This window comes from Anolis sagrei, chromosome 1 (genome assembly GCF_037176765.1).
Source record: "Anolis sagrei isolate rAnoSag1 chromosome 1, rAnoSag1.mat, whole genome shotgun sequence".
Taxonomy (NCBI): Eukaryota; Metazoa; Chordata; class Lepidosauria; order Squamata; family Dactyloidae; genus Anolis; species Anolis sagrei.
The window spans coordinates 168,474,294-168,497,096 of record NC_090021.1 but is presented as its reverse complement, the minus strand read 5'-3'; the positions used below and the strand labels follow the sequence as shown (position 1 = coordinate 168,497,096).

General features: G+C 43.2%; 1 protein-coding gene across 1 annotated transcript in view; it reads left to right on the top strand.

The window, feature by feature from the left end:
* The window catches only part of DYTN (dystrotelin), a 28,796-nt gene extending 6,302 nt beyond the window's left edge, over positions 1 to 22,494 (top strand). The window contains exons 5-13 of the mRNA XM_067463886.1: positions 1,365 to 1,465; positions 2,536 to 2,607; positions 4,062 to 4,225; positions 7,136 to 7,247; positions 12,355 to 12,500; positions 13,296 to 13,410; positions 15,144 to 15,214; positions 18,285 to 18,432; positions 22,480 to 22,494. Coding sequence (XP_067319987.1) covers positions 1,365 to 1,465; positions 2,536 to 2,607; positions 4,062 to 4,225; positions 7,136 to 7,247; positions 12,355 to 12,500; positions 13,296 to 13,410; positions 15,144 to 15,214; positions 18,285 to 18,432; positions 22,480 to 22,494 — 944 coding nt within the window. The remainder of the gene's footprint in view (positions 1 to 1,364; positions 1,466 to 2,535; positions 2,608 to 4,061; positions 4,226 to 7,135; positions 7,248 to 12,354; positions 12,501 to 13,295; positions 13,411 to 15,143; positions 15,215 to 18,284; positions 18,433 to 22,479) is intronic.
* Positions 22,495 to 22,803: the final 309 nt, after the last annotated feature.

Here is a 22,803-nt window from a genome sequence, read left to right as displayed (position 1 = left end):
AGTGATTTTATGTGCCTGTTTGTTTCCCCTCTGTTGTTTTGCTGTTGTAATTTTTGAGTTTTTTAATACTGGTAGCCAGATTTTGTTCATTTTCATGGTTTCTTCCTTTCTGTTGAAATTGTCCACATGCTTGTGGATTTCAATGGCTTCTCTGTGTAGTCTGACATGGTGGTTGTGAGAGAGTGTGGTGAGGAAACACAACATACAAACCACTTACAGACCCACCAAGAAAATCCAACAAATGCTACGTTCAGCAAATGACAAGAGGGATCCTCTCACCTCTGCAGGACTCTACCGTGTACCATGCAGCTGTGGACAAGTCTACATAGAGACCACCAAACGCAGCAGCATTGGCCAAACACGCATCAAGGAACATGAAAGGCACTGCAGACTACTTCAACCAGAGAAGTCAGCCATAGCAGAGCACCTGATGAACCAGCCTGGACAGAGCATTTTATTTGAGAACACAAAAATGCTGGACCACTCTCACAACCACCATGTCAGACTACACAGAGAAGCCATTGAAATCTCTCCCTAGGGACATCAGATTGGCCACCTCCTTTATCTTTTAGAAGAAAACTGAAGATTTGGCTTTGGGACCAGGCATTCAACTGGTGAATAGTGGCAAGTGGAAAGAAGACTTAGGCAACTTGCGACACTGAATTAACCCAGACTTGAATTTGGTTTTTAACTGGTGTGTTTAATCAATTGTTTTAATGAATTGTTTTAGTGTTTTAATGTATTTGTTGATCGTTTATGATGGGTGATAGCATTGTACGGTGCTTGTTGTGAGGTCGCCCTGAGTCCCCCCTCGGGGGTGAGGAGGGCGGGGTATAAATATATGAAATAAATAAATAAATAAAATAAACCTCCGAGGATGCCTGCCATAGATGCAGGCGAAACGTCAGGAGAGAATGCTTCTAGAACATGGCCATACAGCCCAAAAAATCTACAACAACCCAGTGATTCTTGCCATGAAAGCCTTCGACAATACAATGGTGTTATGGTCTTGCTTCAATTGCAATTAAACTCCTTAGTTCCCATCTCTTGGCATGAACTACTTTATTGGGCTGTGGTTGAAGGTAAAAAGTGGCTGGTGAGGAGATAAATAAGAATCACTTCAATCTCTGTGTGGAATACAAAAGAATGGAACAATGAAAAATATTTGCCAGGGTTTTGGCCCCTTATAGAAGGGGATTAGTCTGTTTTTATTATAACTGTGGATCCAACAGATTCTGCCCATGAGTGTTAGAGTCACAATTACTTTCCTTATTAAGTTTGAAATGACTAGCCTCAAAAACAGGGTTGAAAATAATTTCCTGAACTCTATGGAGTGTCTGCTTTCTATTATCTGCTATTGGTAGCTCTCTTTCAGCTCTATGCAGCATGTTCAGGAAGGGGTTCTGGAAGCAGCCTTCACATTACCCGAACCAGTGTGAGGAGTCTGCTAACAGATTTACTCCAGGTAATTCAGTTCCTGTATAATGAGGAATTGGAGGGAAGATATATCTTCTAAAACCCTCTCGGGGGGGGGGGGGAGGGGGTTGGCCAACAATTGCCCCAGTCCCATCTAGCCATTGCCAAAATGTAAGGAACAGTGGATTTTGTAGCCCAAAACATCTGGGATGGAAGCTGAAGTCTGACAACATCTGGATGGTGACATCTTCACCCAAATCGCAAGAGCGATTGGTGGGGACGAGGGATAGGGCTTTCTCGGTGGTGGCCCCTTGACTCTGGAACTCTCTCCCTAAGGACATCAGGCAGGCCCCATCGCTAGCAATCTTTAGGAGGAGCTTGAAAACGTGATTGTTCCAGTGTGCCTTCCCAGAATAAGGAAACTCCTAGCATTATGTCCCAACGCACTTTATCAGAGATCCATGCTTGCCCATCCCCCTCCAAACACCCCACCTTGTCATGCCCAGCACTTTTAATGTTATTTATTACATTTGGCCCAGCCATTGTTTTTAATTGCGTCATTGGGTGTTGTTAATTGTTATTGCTTTGTCTTTTTGAGTTATTGTGCTGTTGTTGTTGCTGCTGCTGTTTTATTGTTGTATTTGGGCTCGGCCTCTTGTAAGCCGCACTGAGTCCTTCGGGAGATGGTAGCGGGGTACAAATAAAGGATTATTATTATTATTATTATTATTAATTGGGCTATATTAACACAAAGCCCCCCCCCTCCTGTTTCAAGGCATATATTAGGGGATATTATGTTTATTATTGAAATTACTTTTCTTGTTTCCTCTGATAAGCACACAGATACACATTTGCGTTCACATTTGCCCATTACTCTTTTTTTATTCCTTTTGAATAAGCATTATGCTTGTAGTTGTCATTTATCAGGTTGGGTGACTGTTAAGAAACCACCAACAAAAATCAGGTGCTGTAGACTATATTTCAGAGGAAGGAAATGACAAAGTTTCCTCCCTAAGAAAGCCCTATGAAATTTATGGCATCATCATAATCCAATAGGCAACTAGAAGGCACACACCATATGCAAACACAATCTAATGGTGTATTTCCCCCCTGCTACAGCTCACAGTGGTTGTTGGAGAAGGCCATAACATGTCTCATGTGGAAAATGCAACACACAGTTGTTTCAGTGGGGTAAGTGAAAGGAAGTATAATATGGACCCTCAATTTGAGTTATATTTAGCAGACTGTTTTTAAAGTACACTGTTTTTGGAAGGGCAATAAATAAATAGTAATCAAGATGAATAAAATTCTGTGAATGATGTGGTGCAGTGGGTCAGTGAAACACTTCCCAGTAAGTAATAAGAACAAGAAATATGGATTCAGTTGCAGGTCTTCTCTGTGGCATGTCAGAGGTGTACCGACTCCGAACCATATGTGTCCTCTAAGTACAGTTGGAACCAGAGAAGTATTCTGTGGGCTCTTCAACACAGGCTCATAATTCGCGACAGATCATGGGTCATGTGTTTATTTATTTATGTATTTACAGCATTTCTACTCTGCCCTTCTCAACCCCACCCCGGGGAGGGGGGGACTCAGAGCAGCTAACATAGGCAGCAATTCGATGCCACAATATCAATAGACAATAATATAAAACCAAGAATATAAAAAAAAATTAAAAACAGTAACATTAGTTAAATAATCACATCACATAGTAAAGGTAAAGGTTGTCTCCTGACATTAAGTCCAGTCGTGTCTGACTCTGGGGTGTGGTGCTCATTTCCATTTCTAAGCTGAAGAGTTGGCGTTGTCCATAGACACCTCCAAGGTCATGTGGCCGGCATGACTGCATGGAGCGCTGTCACCTTCCTGCCGCAGCGGTACCTATTGATCTACTCACATTTGCATGTTTTCGAACTGCAAGGTTGACAGAAGCTAGGGCTGACAGCGGAAGCTCACACCGCTCCCTGGAATCGAACATGTGACCTTTCGGTCAACAAGCTCAGCAGCTCAGTGCTTTAACCCACTGCACCACCAGGGGCTCCTAATCACATCACATAGCCATTTCCAATTACATCACATATCCGTTTCCAATTATCATAACAGTCGTATGGTCCAAACTGGGATTTCTCAGTTTACTCCAGATTAATCTGACACCTTGAAAGATCGAGACCTTAATGTAAGGTCTGGATCCTTCCAGGTGTGGGTCTGTGAGAACTGACTTTTGGGACCGTGGTCTGCAATCCCAGGGGTCAATCCCCATTGCCATCCAGGTCTCAGAGCCTGAAGGAGCAGAATGGCACTTTCCTCTCCTCCATCCCCATCCATTTTATCTGAAAAACTTATTGAAGAGGTCTAGCTGTATGCACAGTCTCCTCAAAAACAGCTTCTGATGCATCATTTGCATTTTGGCATAAGGAATCTGCATTATCTTGAGCCGAATTAGACAGAACCGTGATAGAAATCAGCTCAAAAGTCACAAAATCTTAACATATTTGCAGTTCAAAATTTCACTCCATAATAGTAGAGAAATCAGTGGGCCACTCTTTACTCCAGAAAGCAATCCTAAACATCTGCCAGGCTTTGCATTGTGTCTTGTGGAGATTGTGAGCAATAGAGGTCTTGATACAACTGAAATTCCCTTTCAGGTTCTGAACTCGGCTGTTGGGGAAGAGAGATTCTTGGCTTGGCTCTGGTCTGAACCCACAATCCTCCTCTGGCTCCCCACCCTCTACAGGTTGTTGGCAACAGAAATGGTCACCCACAAGGTCAAATGCAATGTCTGCAAGCAGTTTCCTATCACTGGACTCAGGTGCATTGCATTACAATTTGAGTGCTAACATTGCTTTTATTTCCCTTTCAGGAATGGTTAAAGACCCTGGTCAATACTGTGGCTCAGCTCCACATGCTAAGTTGAAAGAACCTCTTTTTTCTCCAAACTGCTTGTGAAACAAGTTAGGAATCTGACAGGCTTCCAGATGGTGGTGGATTGCAACTCCTAGCATTTTTCTTTATAGACTATGCCAGTGAATGCTACTGGAATTGGCAGCCTAAGAACATCTGGAGGGCCTCTAAGGCTGGGTTTCCACTGCTGTATATCCCAGGAACTGATCCCGGATTATCTGCTTTGTTCTGGATTATATGTCTACACTGCCAGATGATCTGGAATAAACAGATAATCTGATCCTGGGATGTAGGGCAGTGTGGAAGGGGCCAAAAATGACAGTCCTGGTACATGACCCTAAGAGATTGCCATCATGATATTTTAACCAGAACTTGGAAAAGTTACCAGTGATATCTACAGTGTTCAGAAAGTGATAATCCAAAAATATAACTTTGCCAAGCTATGTTTTTTCTTCGCAAGTGTAGCACGAGAGGAACTTGGGGACCGCATCCTTCCCTACAAGCCCACACGGTCTCTAAGATCGTCCAGGGATGCTCTTCTCTCGCTCCCACCCCCCGTCTCAGGGGCAGCTGGTGGGGACGAGAGAGAGGGCGTTCTCAGTGGTGGCCTCTCGTCTCTGGAACTCCCTCCTCAGTGAGATTAGGCTGGCCCCTTCCCTATCCACTTTGCGTAAGGAATTAAAGACGTGGATGTTTCACTGTGCTTTTTCTGACTGACGACTCCTATGGCAATTGATCTGTATCATGACCTGAATCTGAATTCCTATATTACATCACTATATACACTTTTAAGTTTAAGTTGAACTGATCATGTTTAATTGCCCTGTTTCCATGATATTTCCTATGCTATTGTACGTTTCTATCCACCTTATTGAACTCCTATCCTTTAACCAATTTGCATAGTGGCTCCTCTCCGCCCCTCCAAAATTAGCTTGTTTTTGTTTGATGCTTGTTTATTATGATGATAATGTTTTATGCTATTTTAATTTGTTATTGTTTTACTTTTAATTGTATTTTGCCTGGGCTTGGCCCCATGTAAGCCGCCCCAAGTCCCTTCAGGGAGATGTAGACGGGGTAGAAAAATAAAGCTCTTCTTCTTCTTCTTCTTCTTCTTCTTCTTCTTTTTCTATCATAACGTTTGGGAGTCTCATGTATCTATAACAAACTCTCAAGTTTGTTAAAGTAATACGTGCGTAGTGTAGATGGTCCCTGCACATGTAGTCCCCAAGTTGAAACATCCAAGTAATGGATGACTCATAGTTAAGAACGAGGGTGTGGAAAGGAAATTCACTCCTGGAAGAGGTATCATAAGGAAAGGGTGTCTCCACCGAAACTTTATCACCAATTCTTTTTGCACAACAAGCCAAAATTTTCAAAATCCCATTTTCACAGAAATGGAAAGTGACGGGAAGTCTTTTGAACAGGGGCACACACAGGAAAACAAACACCATAGGGGTGTTAGCCCTTCCCTATGCTGTCCAAAACTCTGTGTATGTGTGTTTCATTGGAGTTACATTTTTTAAATGTTCCTGTTCCAACTCATACAAATTCAACTTAAGAACAAATCTACAGAACCTACCTTGTTCATAACTTGGGGACTGCCTGTAGAGTGCAAGATGGAAACATAAGATGAATCAAGGCATATACATCTTTAAAGGCTAAAGCAAAAGCAAAATCAGAAGTGGTGATCACGATACATCCTAGCTGTAATTTGTTAATTTTGTTTACCTTCTTCTATTACAACTCCTCAAATCTCTGACTGTGCTGGTTGGGTTGAACTCATACTTCAAAAAGTAACTTTCCAAGCTCTGCTCCTAAATTATTCAGATACCTATTTATTTATTTATTTATTTATTTATTTATTTAATGCATTTCTACCCCACCCTTCTCCCCCCCCCCCCAAAGGGGGACTCAGGGCGGCCTTGTAAACTCCGAACTTACCATAGTGTGAGTCGGCATCTGATTACTTTGATTTATGAAAATGTGATTGAGAAGGATCAGGTCAGATCTCCTGGTCTTCTCAGAATTCTACAGATTTGGACAGAAGGAAATTCGTTGTCAGACATATTAATCAAATCAGTATATAACTCATTGGATCAGGGGTTAGCTAGTTTTTAAGCTGAGAATTTGAATGTAGGGCCGCCAAGTAAAACCAGATGCTTTCAGAGGGAAGCAATGGCAAACCATACCTGAGTTCATCTTGTCTACGAAAATCCTATGAAATTCACAGGATTCTCACATGTCTGTAAAACTTGATGCACACACACGCAAACACTGGTTAATGGTTTTCTTTTAATCATGGGTTTACGGTAGTGGTTCTCAACGTATGGGTCTCCAGGTGTTTAGGCCTACAACTCCCAGGAATTCCAGCCAGTTTACCAACTGTTAGGATTTCTGGGAGCTGAAGTCCAAAACATCTGGGGACCCACAGGTTGAAAATCATTTATAGGATCATAATTTAACTAATGTCATCCACAAAGCTAGCAGTTCAATTGTTCCAGGAATTCTAGTCTGTTGTCAAGGGAGGAACATAGGACTGCTTTCACTTTATTCAGCTTATTTATTCATTTACCATATTTCTATACCGCTCCTTTCAGTCCAGAGGTGACTCAGAGCAGTTTACGACTTGGCAGCAATTCAGTGCCTCAACAATTATAACAAGTAAAACAATAATAAAATTCTGTTAAAAATGATAGCAAACAATATAAAATATTAAAACTCTGGTGCTAATACTGCCTGTGGGTGAATGGATGTTTTTTTTTCCTTTCTGTTAAATTTTGATTGCTAAATTTGATCTTTGTTGTTGTCTACTGGACAGGTTTCGTTGTCTGAAATGCTTAAACTTTGACCTTTGCCAAACTTGCTTTTTTACCGGGCAACATTGCAAACCCCACAAGAAGAGTCATCCTATTATAGAACACTGCAGGCCAGTAAGCAACAGATTCCTTTCCTTTTTTTTTATTAGTCTGTCAATTGGATTCAGTATGCGAATTGGCTTGCAAATGATTGGCATGCTACAGTTAGCTTTCCATATTTGTGGGGATGGCATCCACATATTTGATTATAATGGGCTTGCTGCACACCCACCCACCCCTCGAGGTCAATGCCTGGTGCTTTGCTCTCTTCAGTGATGATCTGAATCACCAACCACCACTCACATCAGCTGGTTCGTAGGCATTAATGGGGGGTGGTTGGTGACTGACATTGTCACTATTCCACTCATCTTGGTTTTAGATAAAGTACAGCAGTACAGCAAGAGCCCCCGGAGGCACAGTGGGTTAAACCGCTGAGCTGCTCAGCTTGTTGACTGAAAGGTCGCAGGTTGAAATGTGGGGAGTGGTGTGAGCTTCCGCTGTCAGCCCCAGCTTCTGCCAACCTAGCAGTTTGAAACATGCAAATGTGAGTAGATCAATAGGTACCATTCCGGTAGGAAGGTAACAGCGCTCCATGCAGTCATGCCAGCCATGACCTTGGAGGTGTCTACAGACTACGCCTGCAAAGAAATTGAGATGAGCACCAACCCCCAGATTTGGACACGACTGGACCCAATGTCAGGGGAAAACCTTTACCTTTACAGCAGTAACCCTCACCTGCTAGGTGTACAAGGAAACCTTGCTTCTCCCTAGAAACATTCAGGGTTTTCCTCCCCTGAAGGGTTGACTATGGAATAATTTATAAGTATTTCTCTGAAATACTTGAGACCAGAATTATTTATTATTTTATTATTTATTTCTTGCATTTATTGACCGCCCCTCTCAGCCCGGAGGCGACTCGGGGCGGTGAACAACAACAACAAGAAGACAATGTACAGTAAATAAAGACAATACAAACCAGACGGATACAACATAACATATACTTATACTAAAAATCCGCTTCGTCAAGTCCTGGGGTCATAGCCGAAATTCGTAGTCCTAGTTCATTCCATTGTCAATTTAACTACACTCAATTGAAGGCCTGTTCAAAGAGCCATGTTTTTAGCCCCCTACGAAAGGCCATCAAGGAGGGCGCCTGTCTAACTTCAGCAGGGAGAGTGTTCCACAGCCGGGGGGCCACCACCGAGAAGGCCCGCTCCCTCGTCCCCGCCAGACGTGCCTGTGAGGCAGGCGGGACCGAGAGAAGGGCCTCCCCAGATGATCTCAAGGCCCTCGTGGGCTCGTAGGCCGAGATGCGGTCAGCAAGGTATTTTGGGCCGGAACCGTTTAGGGCTTTGTAGGATAACACCAGCACCTTAAATTGGGCCCGGTAGCAAATCGGCAGCCAGTGGAGCTGGGACAGCAGAGGCGTTGTATGCTCTCTGCGTCCAGCCCCCGTTAACAACATGGCTGCCGCGCGCTGAACTAGCTGAAGCTTCCGGGCCGTCTTCAAGGGCAGCCCCACGTAGAGAGCGTTGCAGTAGTCGAGGCGGGATGTGACCAAAGCGTGTACCACCGTGGCCAAGTCAGACTTCCCAAGATACGGGCGCAGCTGGCGCACGAGCCGAAGCTGTGCAAATGCTCCCCTGGTCACCGCTGAAACCTGGGGCTCCAGGCTCAGCGATGAGTCCAGGGTCACACCCAAGCTGCGAACCTGCGCCTTCAAGGGGAGTGCGACCCCGTCCAGCACAGGCTGTAACCCTATACCCTGTTCGGCCTTGCGACTGACCAGGAGTACCTCTGTCTTGTCTGGATTTAATTTCAGTTTGTTCGCCCTCATCCAGACCATTACAGCGGCCAGGCACCGGTTCAGGACTTCGACGGCCTCCTTAGTAGCAGGTGGAAAGGAGTGACAGAGTTGGACATCATCTGCGTACAGATGACACCGCACCCCGAAACTCCGGATGATCTCACCCAGCGGCTTCATGTAGATGTTAAACAGCATGGGGGACAAGATGGAACCCTGAGGAACGCCACAGGTCAACGGCTGTGGCGCTGAACAGGAGTCCCCCAGCAACACCTTCTGAGTGCGACCCTCCAGAAATGACCGGAGCCACTGCAGAGCAGTGCCCCCAAGACCCATCTCTGCAAGGCGTCCCAGAAGAATACCGTGGTCGACGGTATCGAAGGCCGCTGAGAGGTCCAGGAGCACCAACAGGGACACACTCCCCCTGTCTAGCTCCCGGCGCAGATCATCCACTAAGGCGACCAAGACCGTCTCGGTACCATGTCCCGGTCTGAAACCAGACTGTGCCGGATCCAGATAATCCGTGTCTCCCAAGAATACCTGGAGTTGTGAGGCCACCACGCTTTCCATGACTTTGCCCAAAAAGGGAAGATTGGAAACAGGCCGAAAGTTGTCCAATTTAGTGGGGTCAAGTGATGGTTTCTTCAACAGTGGCTTTATAACAGCCTGTTTTAGGCTCGCTGGAATCTTGCCTTCCCGAAGGGAGGCATTAACCACCACCGTTACCCACTCGGCCAATCCCCCTCTGGCCTCCTTAAGAAGCCAGGATGGGCAGGGGTCTAGGATGGACGTGGTGGGTCTCATTCCTCCGAGTATCTTGTCCACATCCTCGGGTTTCACAAGCTGAAAAGAATCCAACAAACACTGACAAGCAGGTGCTTGAGTCACATCCACAGAGACTGCATCTAATGTGGCGTCCAGCCCAGAACGGATCAAAGCGACTTTGTCTGCAAAGAACCGAGCAAATGCTTCGCAGCGCGCTGCCGAGTTGTCAGGGCTCCCACCCATGGGGGGAGTTAAAAGACCTCTGACAACCCGGAACAACTCCGCCGGACGGTTTTTTGCAGACGCAATAGTGGCCGCAAAGAAAATTTTCTTTGCGGCTTTTATTGCCGCGGCATATGCCCTCAAAAAGGACACAAACCGTGTTCGGTTTGACTCGCTTGGGTCCGCTCGCCACACGCTCTCTAGAACCCTCTTCCTTCGCTTCATCGCTGCCAGCTCCTCAGTAAACCAAGGGGCTGGTTTAGCTCGGTTACTTGAGAGGGGACGTTCCGGAGCGATCTTGTCAATAGCCCTGGTCATCTCCCCATTCCAGAGAGCGACCAAGGCCTCGACATTATCACCTACCGCGGCGGCGGGAAATTTCCCAAGAGCCATCAGGAATCCGTCCGGATCCATAAGCCTCCTGGGGCGGACCATCTTAATGGGTCCTCCACCCTTGCGGAGGTTAGGGGGCGCAGTGAGCCTAAATCTAATCAGGAAGTGGTCGGTCCATGGCAACGGAGAGATGGACAACTCCTCCACACCGCCACCCTGCTCCCATCCCTGGCAGAAAACCAAGTCCAATGTGTGTCCAGCACAGTGAGTGGGGCCAGTTATTTGTTGGGACAGCCCCATGGTTGCCATGGCAGACATGAAGTCCTGAGCCGCACCTGTGAGGGTTGCCTCGGCGTGGATGTTGAAGTCCCCCAGCACAAGGAGCCGTTGGGACTCCACCGCCAAGCTCGAGACCACCCCCGCTAGCTCAGGTAGGGAGACTGTAGTGCAGCGAGGTGGACGGTACACTAGCAGAATCCCTATTCTGTCCCGGTCACCCACCCTCAGGTGGACGCATTCAAAGTTTGTGGTCTGCGGGATGGGGCTCCTGGTTAGATGGATGGAATCTCTATAGACCACTGCGACCCCGCCTCCCCGTCCTCCGGCTCTAGGTTGGTGTTGCACGGAGAAGCCTGGAGGACAAAGCTGGGAGAGATTTACGCCCCCCGCTTCATCCAGCCAGGTCTCCGTGATGCACGCCAGGTCTGCCCGCTCCTCCAGGATTAAGTCCTGAATCCAAGTTGTTTTTCCGTTGACAGACCTGGCGTTCAACAACACCACCTTCAAGCCAGAGGGCCCGCTCACCTGGTTACACCAAATCACCTTAGGAGACCTATTGGGAATAGTTAATTTAGGAAAGCGGTCCGAATTAAGCCGAATTCGGGGTCTCCTTCTCCCGCATCTCCTCCTTCCCACCACGACCTCTATGGGGGCCCCTCGGCTAGTGGAACACCTCCCTCCCTCCATGCCGCAGTTATGAGCCATAAGGGTATTTCCTCCTATGCTTGTTGTTAAGCTTATTAGTTCTTGCCAGCATCTCCCCTCCCCCTCCTCCCCCCTTCCCACCACACTCTCAATCCCAGATTCCGGGCCACCGGAATTGGCTTTTGGAATACCTGCATTTGCATATGTTTTGGCTTTTGGAATACCTGCATTTGCATATACACAATGAGATATCTTGAAGGTGAGGCCCAAGCCTAAACATTCATTTTTTCCCATAGATATCTTTTATATCTTATATACATATACTTTGGTAATTTTATTTACAAAAAGGAGAATGGTGACAGTGATAACAGGGCAGCTGTACCCTGAGGTGGTGGTACTTTCCCCTTTCCATGAAACAACCCTTGTGTTGTACATGGATCAAAACAAAATTCAGCTTTTGACCCCAAAATCTGTCTTCTACATTGGTATTTATGATAATAAAGAATTATACCTCATACTTAATAGCAACTAACATAGACCAACTGAATCAATTAATGAATATTGAATCAATACTTCTATACATTCCATTGTTTTACGATGTCTACTCCAGTGGGGAATAGTAAGTGGATTTAAGCCTCTGCAGAAAAAAAACTCTGTTACAAAATCTTATTTGGATTCACTTTTGCCTACCAAATATGGGTTATTTAGGGGCCTTTGGAGTCTGATGAAACAGCAAAACATTTTTTTTTTGAGGAAAGCTATCTACATTACAGAAATTCCACCTGGGGAAAGAAGGATAACTTGGGAAATTACTTTTAGGGTACCTGCGTGCATGGAACACAGATGTAAGAGAAGTGTGGTAGTAAAGTTGCTTTGAGAATGCCAGTCAAGCTGGTCTAGCTAAGAGAGGGATCATGGAAGACAAGAGGGATGCATGCTAGATGGTTTTAGTTATGCAGGCACATGTGCTCAATAGTTCTTAAACCTTAATACAATTGCCCCATGTCCAGCAGTGACTGATCTGGAAAAAAGAGACAATAGAGAAGTTGTTACTGTTCACTGGTGCCTTAATGTTTGCAGTCAGCACTCTGAAAATAGCTGCCTCCCTTCTCTGTGATTGTGCCATTTGAGCAGGTGTCAGCAAGAGAGAACATCAAGCTCATTTTCCGCATCGTTCGAAACAATTTGCTGCCGGGACGTTGCAAGAGGAAGGAAGCACTGCGAAGGAAGGCCTTGGGATTGATGGATAACAGAGACTTTTCTACCCAGAGTCAACCACAGTGAGTCCCTCATTTAATAATGAATATTTGGGAGTCTGAAGTTATCTGTATAAGTGGGTAGTTATGCAGATGCACATGCGTACTGCTTAGGGAATTATCAAAGGCAGACCATTATCAAGGAAATAATAATAATAATAATAATAATAATAATAATAATAATAACAACAGCACTTTATTTATATTCTGCCCTTCTCACCCCGAAGGGGACTCGGGGAGGATCACAAGTATACAACAAACACAGCAAACATGCAATGCCATTTGTATAGACAGTACACAGACAGCACAGAAGGAGGTGTTGTTTCGATGCCATGGACGATTGGGCTCGAGTCCACAGGGGGTGCTGTTGCTCCATCCTCTATGACGAAGAGCCATCAGGACTTCCTCATTCCAGCATTTTCTGATCTTCTTTTTCTTTATGGCATTGTAAAACACCTCCCCCACTTTTAGCGGTACCTAATTTCTCTAATTACAGCTAAAGCTGTTTTTGAACTGCTTAGGTAAACGGTGAGCAGGGCTAACGGTCAGCCGCTCATGCTGACCCGGGGCTTTGAACTTGCAGCCTTTCAGTTGATAGGTCTTATAGTTGATGATTAACCAGTTCTGCTAAACCTCAGGTCATCAAGACATCAAGATATGCTTGGAAATGTGAATGCCAAGGTTGGAAAGAGAAACATTCACCATCTGTCATGAGGAAGTAGCTATATTTTTGATCTTATTTGGAATATGTTCTAGTTGTCAAGCTGATGAAGGTGGTTGGGTATATTGCATAATTCCTGTCCCTCCTTCTCCTTGCAGTCCCTCTTCCATTCAACTCGTTTCCACAGGGGATCCGAAGCCACCTGACCTGTTTCCTGCAGAACATACTACAAAAGTTCAGCTTAACCATACTTCAGATGCCAAAGCTTCCCAAGTACATCAGAAGGATAACAATGGCAGATCACTTGATCAAAAAATAACATCCAATCAGGTAATTAACAATGAGTAATACTGACCAACCAGACATCAATGCAGGGTTATTATCCAGAGATTCTGGAGCATTGTCAACGTTATCAGTCTGGTATAATCTGATCTTGTCTTGAGTTTAGTGCCTTATCACTGCCAGAACGTTGCAGAGGAGAGGTTTGTAAAGAAGTTACAGCTTTTTGTGCTATCTGGGAATAATATATTCCCTGCACTTGAGAAAATAGACTTTACTTTGTAAACACTTATGCTGTAATAAATATATTAGACTGGAAAGTGTTACAAGACAATCGTTGTTGTTTTTAAGGTCCCATAAATGGATGACATCTGGCTGCGTCATACTGTTAGTTTGTGGTTTGCATAATCTTGTTCTGCCCATTCTGTTCACTAATGCATATTGAGATCAAAGTTACAGGATAATTATCAATCGGAATACATTGGATGGAATCCTGCTGGTGAATTATAGATGACTTGGACTTACTCCTTTTTCTTTTTTTTTTTTGCTCATAATGGAAGACTGTTTTCTTTTTTGACCAAACAAAACCAAAATTATCTCTAAAATTTTGCAAGCAGTGTTGCCCTTCACCCAGTTCAGCCATTTCAATAAATGTGGAGAGAGGAGGGAACTGAAGAGGAAGGTTGTTTTCCTACATCTGGATACCCAGCAAGGATGTTATCTATAGCCATTTTTGGAGACTCTTGTGAATGCCTGACATAAGACACTGGAGGCATATTTGCTATTCCCCACTCTCCTTCCTACTCTCTGACAACACTGAAATTGTTGGGTTGTGGAGGGTTTTGGTGTTTACATGGTGAGTTAAGAGGACATCAATAAACAACACTTCAGAGATATAGAGCTACACATATACTTTCCGAAGTAGTCGCTGCCATTCGTCCCATCCTGTGCAATGACCACCTGCTTCATACGTCAGTTTGAGGACTGGGACATCTGTAGGGATACCAAGGTGTTTGTTTATAAAGCTATTGTCCTCCCAACCCTGCTATACGCCTGCGAGACGTGGACAGTCTACAGACATCACATGCAACTCCTGGAATGATTCCATCAGTGCTGCCTCTGGAAAATCCTGCAAATCTCTTGAGAAGAGAAGCAGACAAACGTCACCGTGCTGGAAGAGGCAAAGACCACCAGCATTGAAGCAATGGTCCTCTGCCATCAACTCTGCTGGACTGGCCACGTTGTCTGGATACCCAACCATCGTCTCCCAAAGCAGTTGCTCTACTCTGAACTCAAGAACGGAAAATGGAATGTTGGTGGACAGGAAAAGAGGTTTAAAGATGGGCTCAAAGCCAACCTTAAAAACTCTGGCATAGACACCAAGAACTGGGAAGCCCTGGCCCTTGACCGCTCCAGCTGGAGGTCAGCTGTGACCAGCAGTGCTATAGAATTTGAAGAGGTACAAATGGAGGGCAAAAGAGAGAAATGTGCCAAGAGGAAGGCGCATCAAGCCAACCTCGACCGGGACCGCCTTCCACCTGAAAACCAATGTCCTCACTGTGGGAGAAGATGCAGATCAAGAATAGGGCTCCACAGTCATCTATGGACCCACCACTAGTACACTGATCCTGGAAGATTATCCTATTCGGACAATAAGGGATCGCCTAAGTAAGTAAGTAAGATATGTCAGTAAAAAGTGCTTCCCCCTTTCTCTGTTTCTTCTGTAGGTACCTTCATCTCTTGAGTTGGAGATGGCTAAAACACAAGAATCCATTAAGGCTCTTCAGAATGAGAACAGGTAGGTATAAGGATGTTGGGGATGTGATCTGTGGTGAAGATTGTAGACAAAGATTTGAAGTGGCTTATCTTCCCAAAACCAGGGAATGTTTACCTCCACATCTTTGTTTCAGATTGTAAGGAAAAGGCTTGGAATGGTGCAGCAGGAGACAACAGGGCCACATTTATCAGTCAGTCATGGCAGCTCTATTAGAGAAGTGGGTGGAACACATGTCTGATATATCTCACATAGTAAATATGTAGGTCATCTCTTATTCTTCCAGTCATGTATGTGGGTGTACTTTGATTGCAATCACTAGATGCAGGGAATGCAAAAGCTTTTAAGTCCAGAAAAAATGGCTCAGACATCCCGCAGTACCATCACATGTTGTAAAAAACAATCAGCATCCATTATCTTTGGTACCAAATACACACAATGCCTATGCCCCTTCAGATGAAACTAGGCTACAGCTTCCATTATTGCTTGCCATGAGTCATTTAGAAGGCCAGAGGCACTAGTGCCCTGTTGAGCTATATCAGGATAGGCTCAATGAGAGCATACCTTAAGTTTCATATCTTTAACTGGAGTTCCTCATTCTTCACAGAAGCCTCAGTCCCTATCAGTGGGAGAAGAAAAATAGGCACTTAAGAGCACAATATTATAATATGATTTGCTCCTGAGAAGCAAAATTGTTAATGAGGGAGAGAAAATAGTGTGTGGAGTGGATAAGAGGAAATGGCACAGAACAGGATTGGGAAAAGATTCATATTCTCATTGCATGGGTATTTTAAAGGAAATATTACATGTATCATCGCTAGCAATGCTACCATAAGAAACAAAAGCATGATGTGATGTTACAGTGTGTGTGTGTGGAGGTGTTATTGTTTGTTCCTTTTACAGATTTTCACCTGTGCCCTAAATTGTAGTTTGTTCACAAGTCCAGCAGTGTGTGCAATCAGTAGAAGTGTAGTTGAGTTTTCAAGAGATGGTCAAACATGATCAAGAACAACTGAAGGCAATTGCTTTGGGAGATGTTGGGTCTTAAGGGCTTCATCACATGCGGGGCTGCAATCATTGTACAACACTTGCATCTGTCACAATGCCATGGCTCTGCCTTATTTAGATAGAGATGAACCAAACAAATGCCCAGTTTGTGTTAAACAATTTAATTAAAGCAGCACTTACTTTCTGGCTGTTTTAATAGTCCAAGACATAAACGAAAGATAGCACTCAGCCACAGAATATAAAACAAAACTGACAGCAAATGCTGTTGCAGGTTCAACATAACACCGTAGTCAAAAGGTCCAGTCTAGTGGTCAAACACCGATAGTTCAATGAGCAAAGTCCAGGGATCAAGAGTCTATACCGTAGTCAAAAGCCAGTCCAGAGATCCAAGGTTCCATGGGTTCAAGACACAGGTCAGGATACCAAAAATCCACAAACCTGGTGAAAAACCAGCAGCATTTACCACCAAAATAAGACAAATACTTTTCTCCCAAAGATCAGTCCCAAGGCTAACTCATTATATCCAGAAACACCCAGCTGCAGCCTATCTCTTGCATACCTCCACCCTTAACTGCTTTCATCCATTACTTACAGATTATTCAACCCTTTAGAACTAAGACTTACATTAACCCTTCCATCACCAACTGCTAGGCCTGCCACCACCAACCACCAACAACTGCAGAACATGATACATGACAGTACCCCAGTTAATTCACAGAGTCCCACATTGCCCATCACATGACATACACTGACTTCCGGTGGGATGCCTTTAATCAACTGGAACGCAAATGTAACGACGCCACCAGTTGTAGGGACGTTACTGATTTGTCAGAGTCTCCTATGATTTGTAATGAATCTACAAATTTGATAACACAGCCACTAGCCTGTAATATTTTGTTTATCTTCCTTTGATGTGTAGCGCGGCTTGACTCAAAAGTATACGAAACAGAGACTTGGATTTAAGAGAAACTGAAATAAGTTTAATGAAGTATAGAAGCTTAATGATTTCAATGTTTCTTAACTCCTAGAGGTACATTCCTTTAGTGGTTACATTTATAACCTTTCATAAAACAACTCTTAAGAGGACTATTCTTTCCACTAGACAGGTTTTAAACTTATTTCCTTCAAAATGTGTTTTTTTCCTTAACAGATCACTCTAGGTTCTAGCCTATTCTTTCCCTCTGTTATCTCTGTTACAGTAAAGATTCTTACTGGGGTTCTCTTCCCCTTTTTGCTCAAACCCAAATTACTAATCTAAATAAATCAACTTGACCTATCTAAACCACACAGGCTAAAAGCCTAAACCTTCCTGATTCTCAACACAGTAGAACCAGCTTTCCCTGCGGTTCTCTGACCACAGACTGCCTAGTGGCAGTTGGCTTGTCCCCTTTTACCATGGCAACCCATCTCAGAGTGAGCTGAGCTGGCTACCATCCCCCCAGTTATGCTATTTTAAATACTTACCCCTTTAAACACCTACCTATAATTATATATGACTATAGGTTAAAATTCACATTTCACCACAGCAAGCATCCTACAACATTGTGCCCAGAACACAGGAGACTTCCTGTGTTTCGTTGGGAACAACGGGGCAACGTGGGTGGAAGCCACACAGTGGTGCTTCCCCACATGTGATAGAGAAGCATCATTGTGGGTGAAGCGGGGCACCAGGTACCGGAATTGCCCTGCTGCCCCACCAATTTGCCAAGGAAGCTGGCGAATTGCCCCATACAACCTTATCAATGGAATGAGGTCAGATGTGTAGCACTTTGTAGGTCAAATGGGATTGTGAACTAAGCCAGCAATGGTGCAGTGATGATATTGGCTTTCAGAAGTCTGTTCTCTGGTAGGATTTGGGGCACTCCTTGAAACATACTCTTGAGAGTTTCTGAAAAGTCCTCAAGAACAGCCTCGGCAAACACGTCTTCCTGTTAAGCAATCTCATGATATCTTGAGACACTGAATGCCAGTCAGTAGTTTCTGTGAATTTTAATCTGGCTCCACTCACTCTAGCCCAGTGTTTGTGATAGCCCCCTTTCATATGTTTAGCTTGATATGACTATTGTGCCATTTGAATGTCATGCAGGCACCTGAGGAAGCAACTGACTAAATGGAAGAACCAAGTGCAGGCCCTTCACTCTGCTCAAGAGGACAAAAAACGCAGGTTTGATGAGCTGATGATGAACCAGGAAAACCTCAAGATGGAGCTTCAGAAACTGAGAATAGAAATTAAGGTACAGAAGGGGGCAAAAATCCCTGGGGTCTATTCACAAAGAATTACTTCAAAATCCATTTGAGAAGAACAAGATTCAGAACCGTACTGGACCAATCTTGTTGATGAAATTATATGCATGCCCGCCAACAGTTCTAATTTCACACAGACTTTCCAATTGATCACCTGCCATTCCAGCTGATTTTAAAATGTCCCATTTTCTTTCTCCCCTTCCCACATTCCCATTTTGTCATCAGGTTGCTTTTATTGATGGAAACTCGGTTCATATGCAAAAAGTAGCTTGCATTCAATTAATTAACTCAGCAGGAGATAGAGAAGATATCGAATCTTGCCTTTCCCAGTAGGATCATGGGAAAGGAAACTATTTATTTATGAGCAAACTATTTATTTATTTATTTGCTGTATTTATTTATGACATTTATATGCTGCCCTTCTCACCCCGAAGGGGACTCAGAGTGGCTTACAAGATATATATACATACAATATATTTTAGCATAGTACAATATCAGTATTATATATTACTATATTGTACTCTACCATTATACTGTAATATTATTAGTAATATTACATGTAACATAAAATATGTAATTATTATATTGTATTACATTATAATATTATAAATATTATATGTATGTTGGAATCAATATATTCTATTATATTATTAGTAAAGCACAGGAGGCAAGATGGAACTGTCTTCTACCCCCGTCTCTCTTCACTCTGGCCTAACTATTGCAGCCTCTCCTAACTTATGTGTTGTGCCACATTAATTACTTTTGCTGTCTTGACCACACTCTGATGTTGCATGTCCACATGTGTCCTGATTTGTATTTGTGAAATATTGGAGTTTATGGATATGGACCACTTCAAGAACAAAGACAGAGATGGGTAAACCTTGGCTTTCTGGAGATTTGGGACTACAGTTCCTACTAATGAAATGGTAATGAAGTATGGAAGGTGTAGTCCAAAATCTCCAGATGACTAAACTTTCTCCACTCAGTTCTAGCATGTGAAGAACTATGAAGTGTGCTCTCATGACTGGAGCTTTATGGCCCAGGTTGGATAACTTCTTCTCAACTACTATTTTGATTATCCCAGACCTATGTGTGTGTGTGTATTAGCTGTAACTGCTCACTGGAACTTTCCATACATGATTAAATTAATTAACTATATGCAAATCTGCTATATACTTGGCCCTCAATATCCATGGGTTCTGTATCCATGAATTCAACAAGCTATAGCTTGAAAATATTTTTTTTAATCCTCCTCATAACAAATGTTGTAATTTTTCCATTCCAACTTTTCTGGCTTCATGAGGGTATGCTGGATTCCAGCCACAGGGTGAGCTGACGCTTCACTGTTCACTTATGACAGCAAGTCATTTGATGGAGTACTTCCTCATTCTTCTGCACACTGCTGGAAGGTTTTATGGTATCGTAAATTAGTTAATTTAGCCTCCTTGCATAAAGGAGTACCTAAACACTATGCTGATGTGTAGATATATTTTGCTGTAAAAGTAAAGGTAAGGGTTTCCCCTTGTTGTTAAGCTTAGTCAAGTCTGATTCTGGGAGGTGGTGCTCATATCCATTTCTAAGCCAAAGACTAGTGTTGTCCATAGACGCCTCCTAGATCATGTGCTCATGCATGGAATGCCATTACTTTCCTGCCAAAGCAGTACCTATTGATCTACTCACATTTGCATGTTTTCGAACTGCTAGTTTGGCAGAAGCTGAGGTTAATAATGGGAGCTCACCCCGTCCCGCAGATTCGAACAGCCAACCTTCTGGTCAACAAGTTCTGCAGCCCCACCATGGCCCCATTTTTTCTGTAGCCTTCTAAAATTTTACAGATTCACAGACTATCTCCAGCACTTGTTTGAATTTTGTATACAAGATGCCATTTTACTATGCCATGGGTCTTGAGTACCCACAGGTTTTCTTTGTATCTTTCTGTCTTTGCCTCCTCACTCTCATCTTCCTCCCTCTTGGCACATTTAATCATTTCAATCAAGATCTCATTTTTCCTTTACAACGCAGACTTTACATAACAACAAATTCCTGAAGGAAAGGAATCTTCAGCATGGAACCAGTCATTCTTCATTCAAGACCAAGCATATGAAATATTTAAAGTGCAAGTCTGCTCCTTGTACTCAAAAGAAGTGGTCCTTGAAGGAACCACAGACAGCTCCTCTTACCAAGAATCCCAGAATGCCAGCAACCACATTGCAGTCACCGCCCTCACCAAATGCTCGTCCTGAAGTTGTGCATCATGAAAACCCAAATAGAGAAACTGTTCCTCTTACAAACCACTCTGGAGGTCAAAAACCCAAATACAATGGGTACCATCTCAGCATGGGGATTAAGACCTCAAGCTCCCACTCTTCCTCTCCAAGAGAGGCATGTCTCAGTGAAAGGCAGACAGAGGAGGAAGAACTGCAGCACTTATTGACAAAACTGAAGGATGCCCTGTCCTTCCAAGCACAGCCTGGTAAGAATATCCCAAATGTGCAGCCCCACATCAGGTCTTGCTCTGATGTGGGGCTCAGCCTATTGTCTAGCCTTGTCCCAAGGGCCAAAAAGGACCTTCATTGAGCACCTCTTTTTCATGAATGCCTTTTAAATATTGTGTTTTCTATCTATTGCAAAATGGATTGCTCAAATGGGCTAGGTAAACAATATCTCTCATTACTGTATGTTGTTGGCCTATAGTTCCTATCAACATTACCCAATATTAATGATGAAAGATTGTGGAAGTTGCAATCCCAAAATATCTGCCTTTAATCTCTAGAGTGATAGGAAGATAATGCCAGATGGTTTCTTTTAATTTTGCTTTTTGTTTGACATTTTATGATGCAGTGCTCTTATGTGGTTTGGAGAATGGTTATGTTGGTTTTCAGATATTTATTATTATTATTTTATCATTAGAGCAGATTACAGGATATACACAGACACAGGAAAACATTCATGTTTTTGAACTGCTAGATTGGTAGGAGCTAGGGTTAATAGCTGGAGCTCACCCTGTCCTGTGAAGTCAAACTGCCAATCTTCAGGTCAGCAGTTCAGCAGAAAAAGGGTTTAACCCACTGCATCACTACAGCCGCCGTCTTCTTCTTCTTCTTCTTCTTCTTCTTCTTCTTCTTCTTCTTCTTCTTCTTCTTCTTCCACTACTACTATTACTACCACTGCTACAAATAATAATAATAATAATAATAATAATAATAATAATTATTATTATTATTATTTCGAATCCAGACTGACAAAGTTTTGGAACACAATACACCAGACATTACGATTGTGGAAAAGAAAAAAGTTTGGATTATTGATGTCGCCATACCAGGTGACAGTCGCATTGAGGAAAAACAACAGGAAAAACTCAGCCGTTATCAGGACCTCAAAATCGAACTGCAAAGGCTCTGGCATAACCAGTCCAGGTGGTCCCAGTGGTCATTGGCACACTGGGTGCCGTGCCAAAAGATCTCAGACGGCATTTGGAAACAATAAACACAGACAAAATCACGATCTGTCAACTGTAAAAGGCCACCTTACTTGGATCTGCGCACATCATTCAAAAATACATCACACAGTCCTAGATGCTTGGGAAGTAATAATAATAATAATAATAATAATAACTTTATTTGTACCCCGCTACCATCTCCCCAAGGGACTCAGTGCGGCTTACATGAGGCCAAGCCCACAGCACATCAATAACCAAAGGCGATAACAAATAATCAATACAAACATTTAAAATAAAACTCGTAAACAAAAATACACAATAAGCAATAAACAATAACATACAGCATTTAAAAACCTATGTTACATCTGTCATGTAGGGAGTGTTCGACTTGTGATTTTGTGATATGAAACCCAGCATATAGATCTCATTGGCTGTGACATACTGTGTTTTTGTGTCAGAATGATAATAATAATAATAATAATAATAATAATAATAATAGACACACCTTTACTCTACTTTAAAGGAAAGAAGTCAGGCTAACAACGTCTTTCTCAAAGTGTACCCTAGTTAGACTTCTCCTTCCTCTTTTGTCTTTCAGGATCTTCAGCCATGAAATGCTCCTTATCAGTTGCGTGTTTTAAAATAATTCATTATGATTTGCATTGCTCTAAATTCTAACATTCATTTCCAATCTGAAAATTGAGTGCTGATTGATTCAAGAATGTCAGCCTCCAGCACCCTCAAGATGTTTAGTGTCTTACTAGAATTTGCCCTACTATTAAACAGAGAATCATGACCTTAGGCAACAGATCTGAGATATTATGAAATGGTTAGATATTTATCTGGTTAATTCTTTACTTCCGGTCAAAGCGTGGATAAAGGGAGATACTTGTAGAATCTCCTGTCTGAAGAAAATGACATA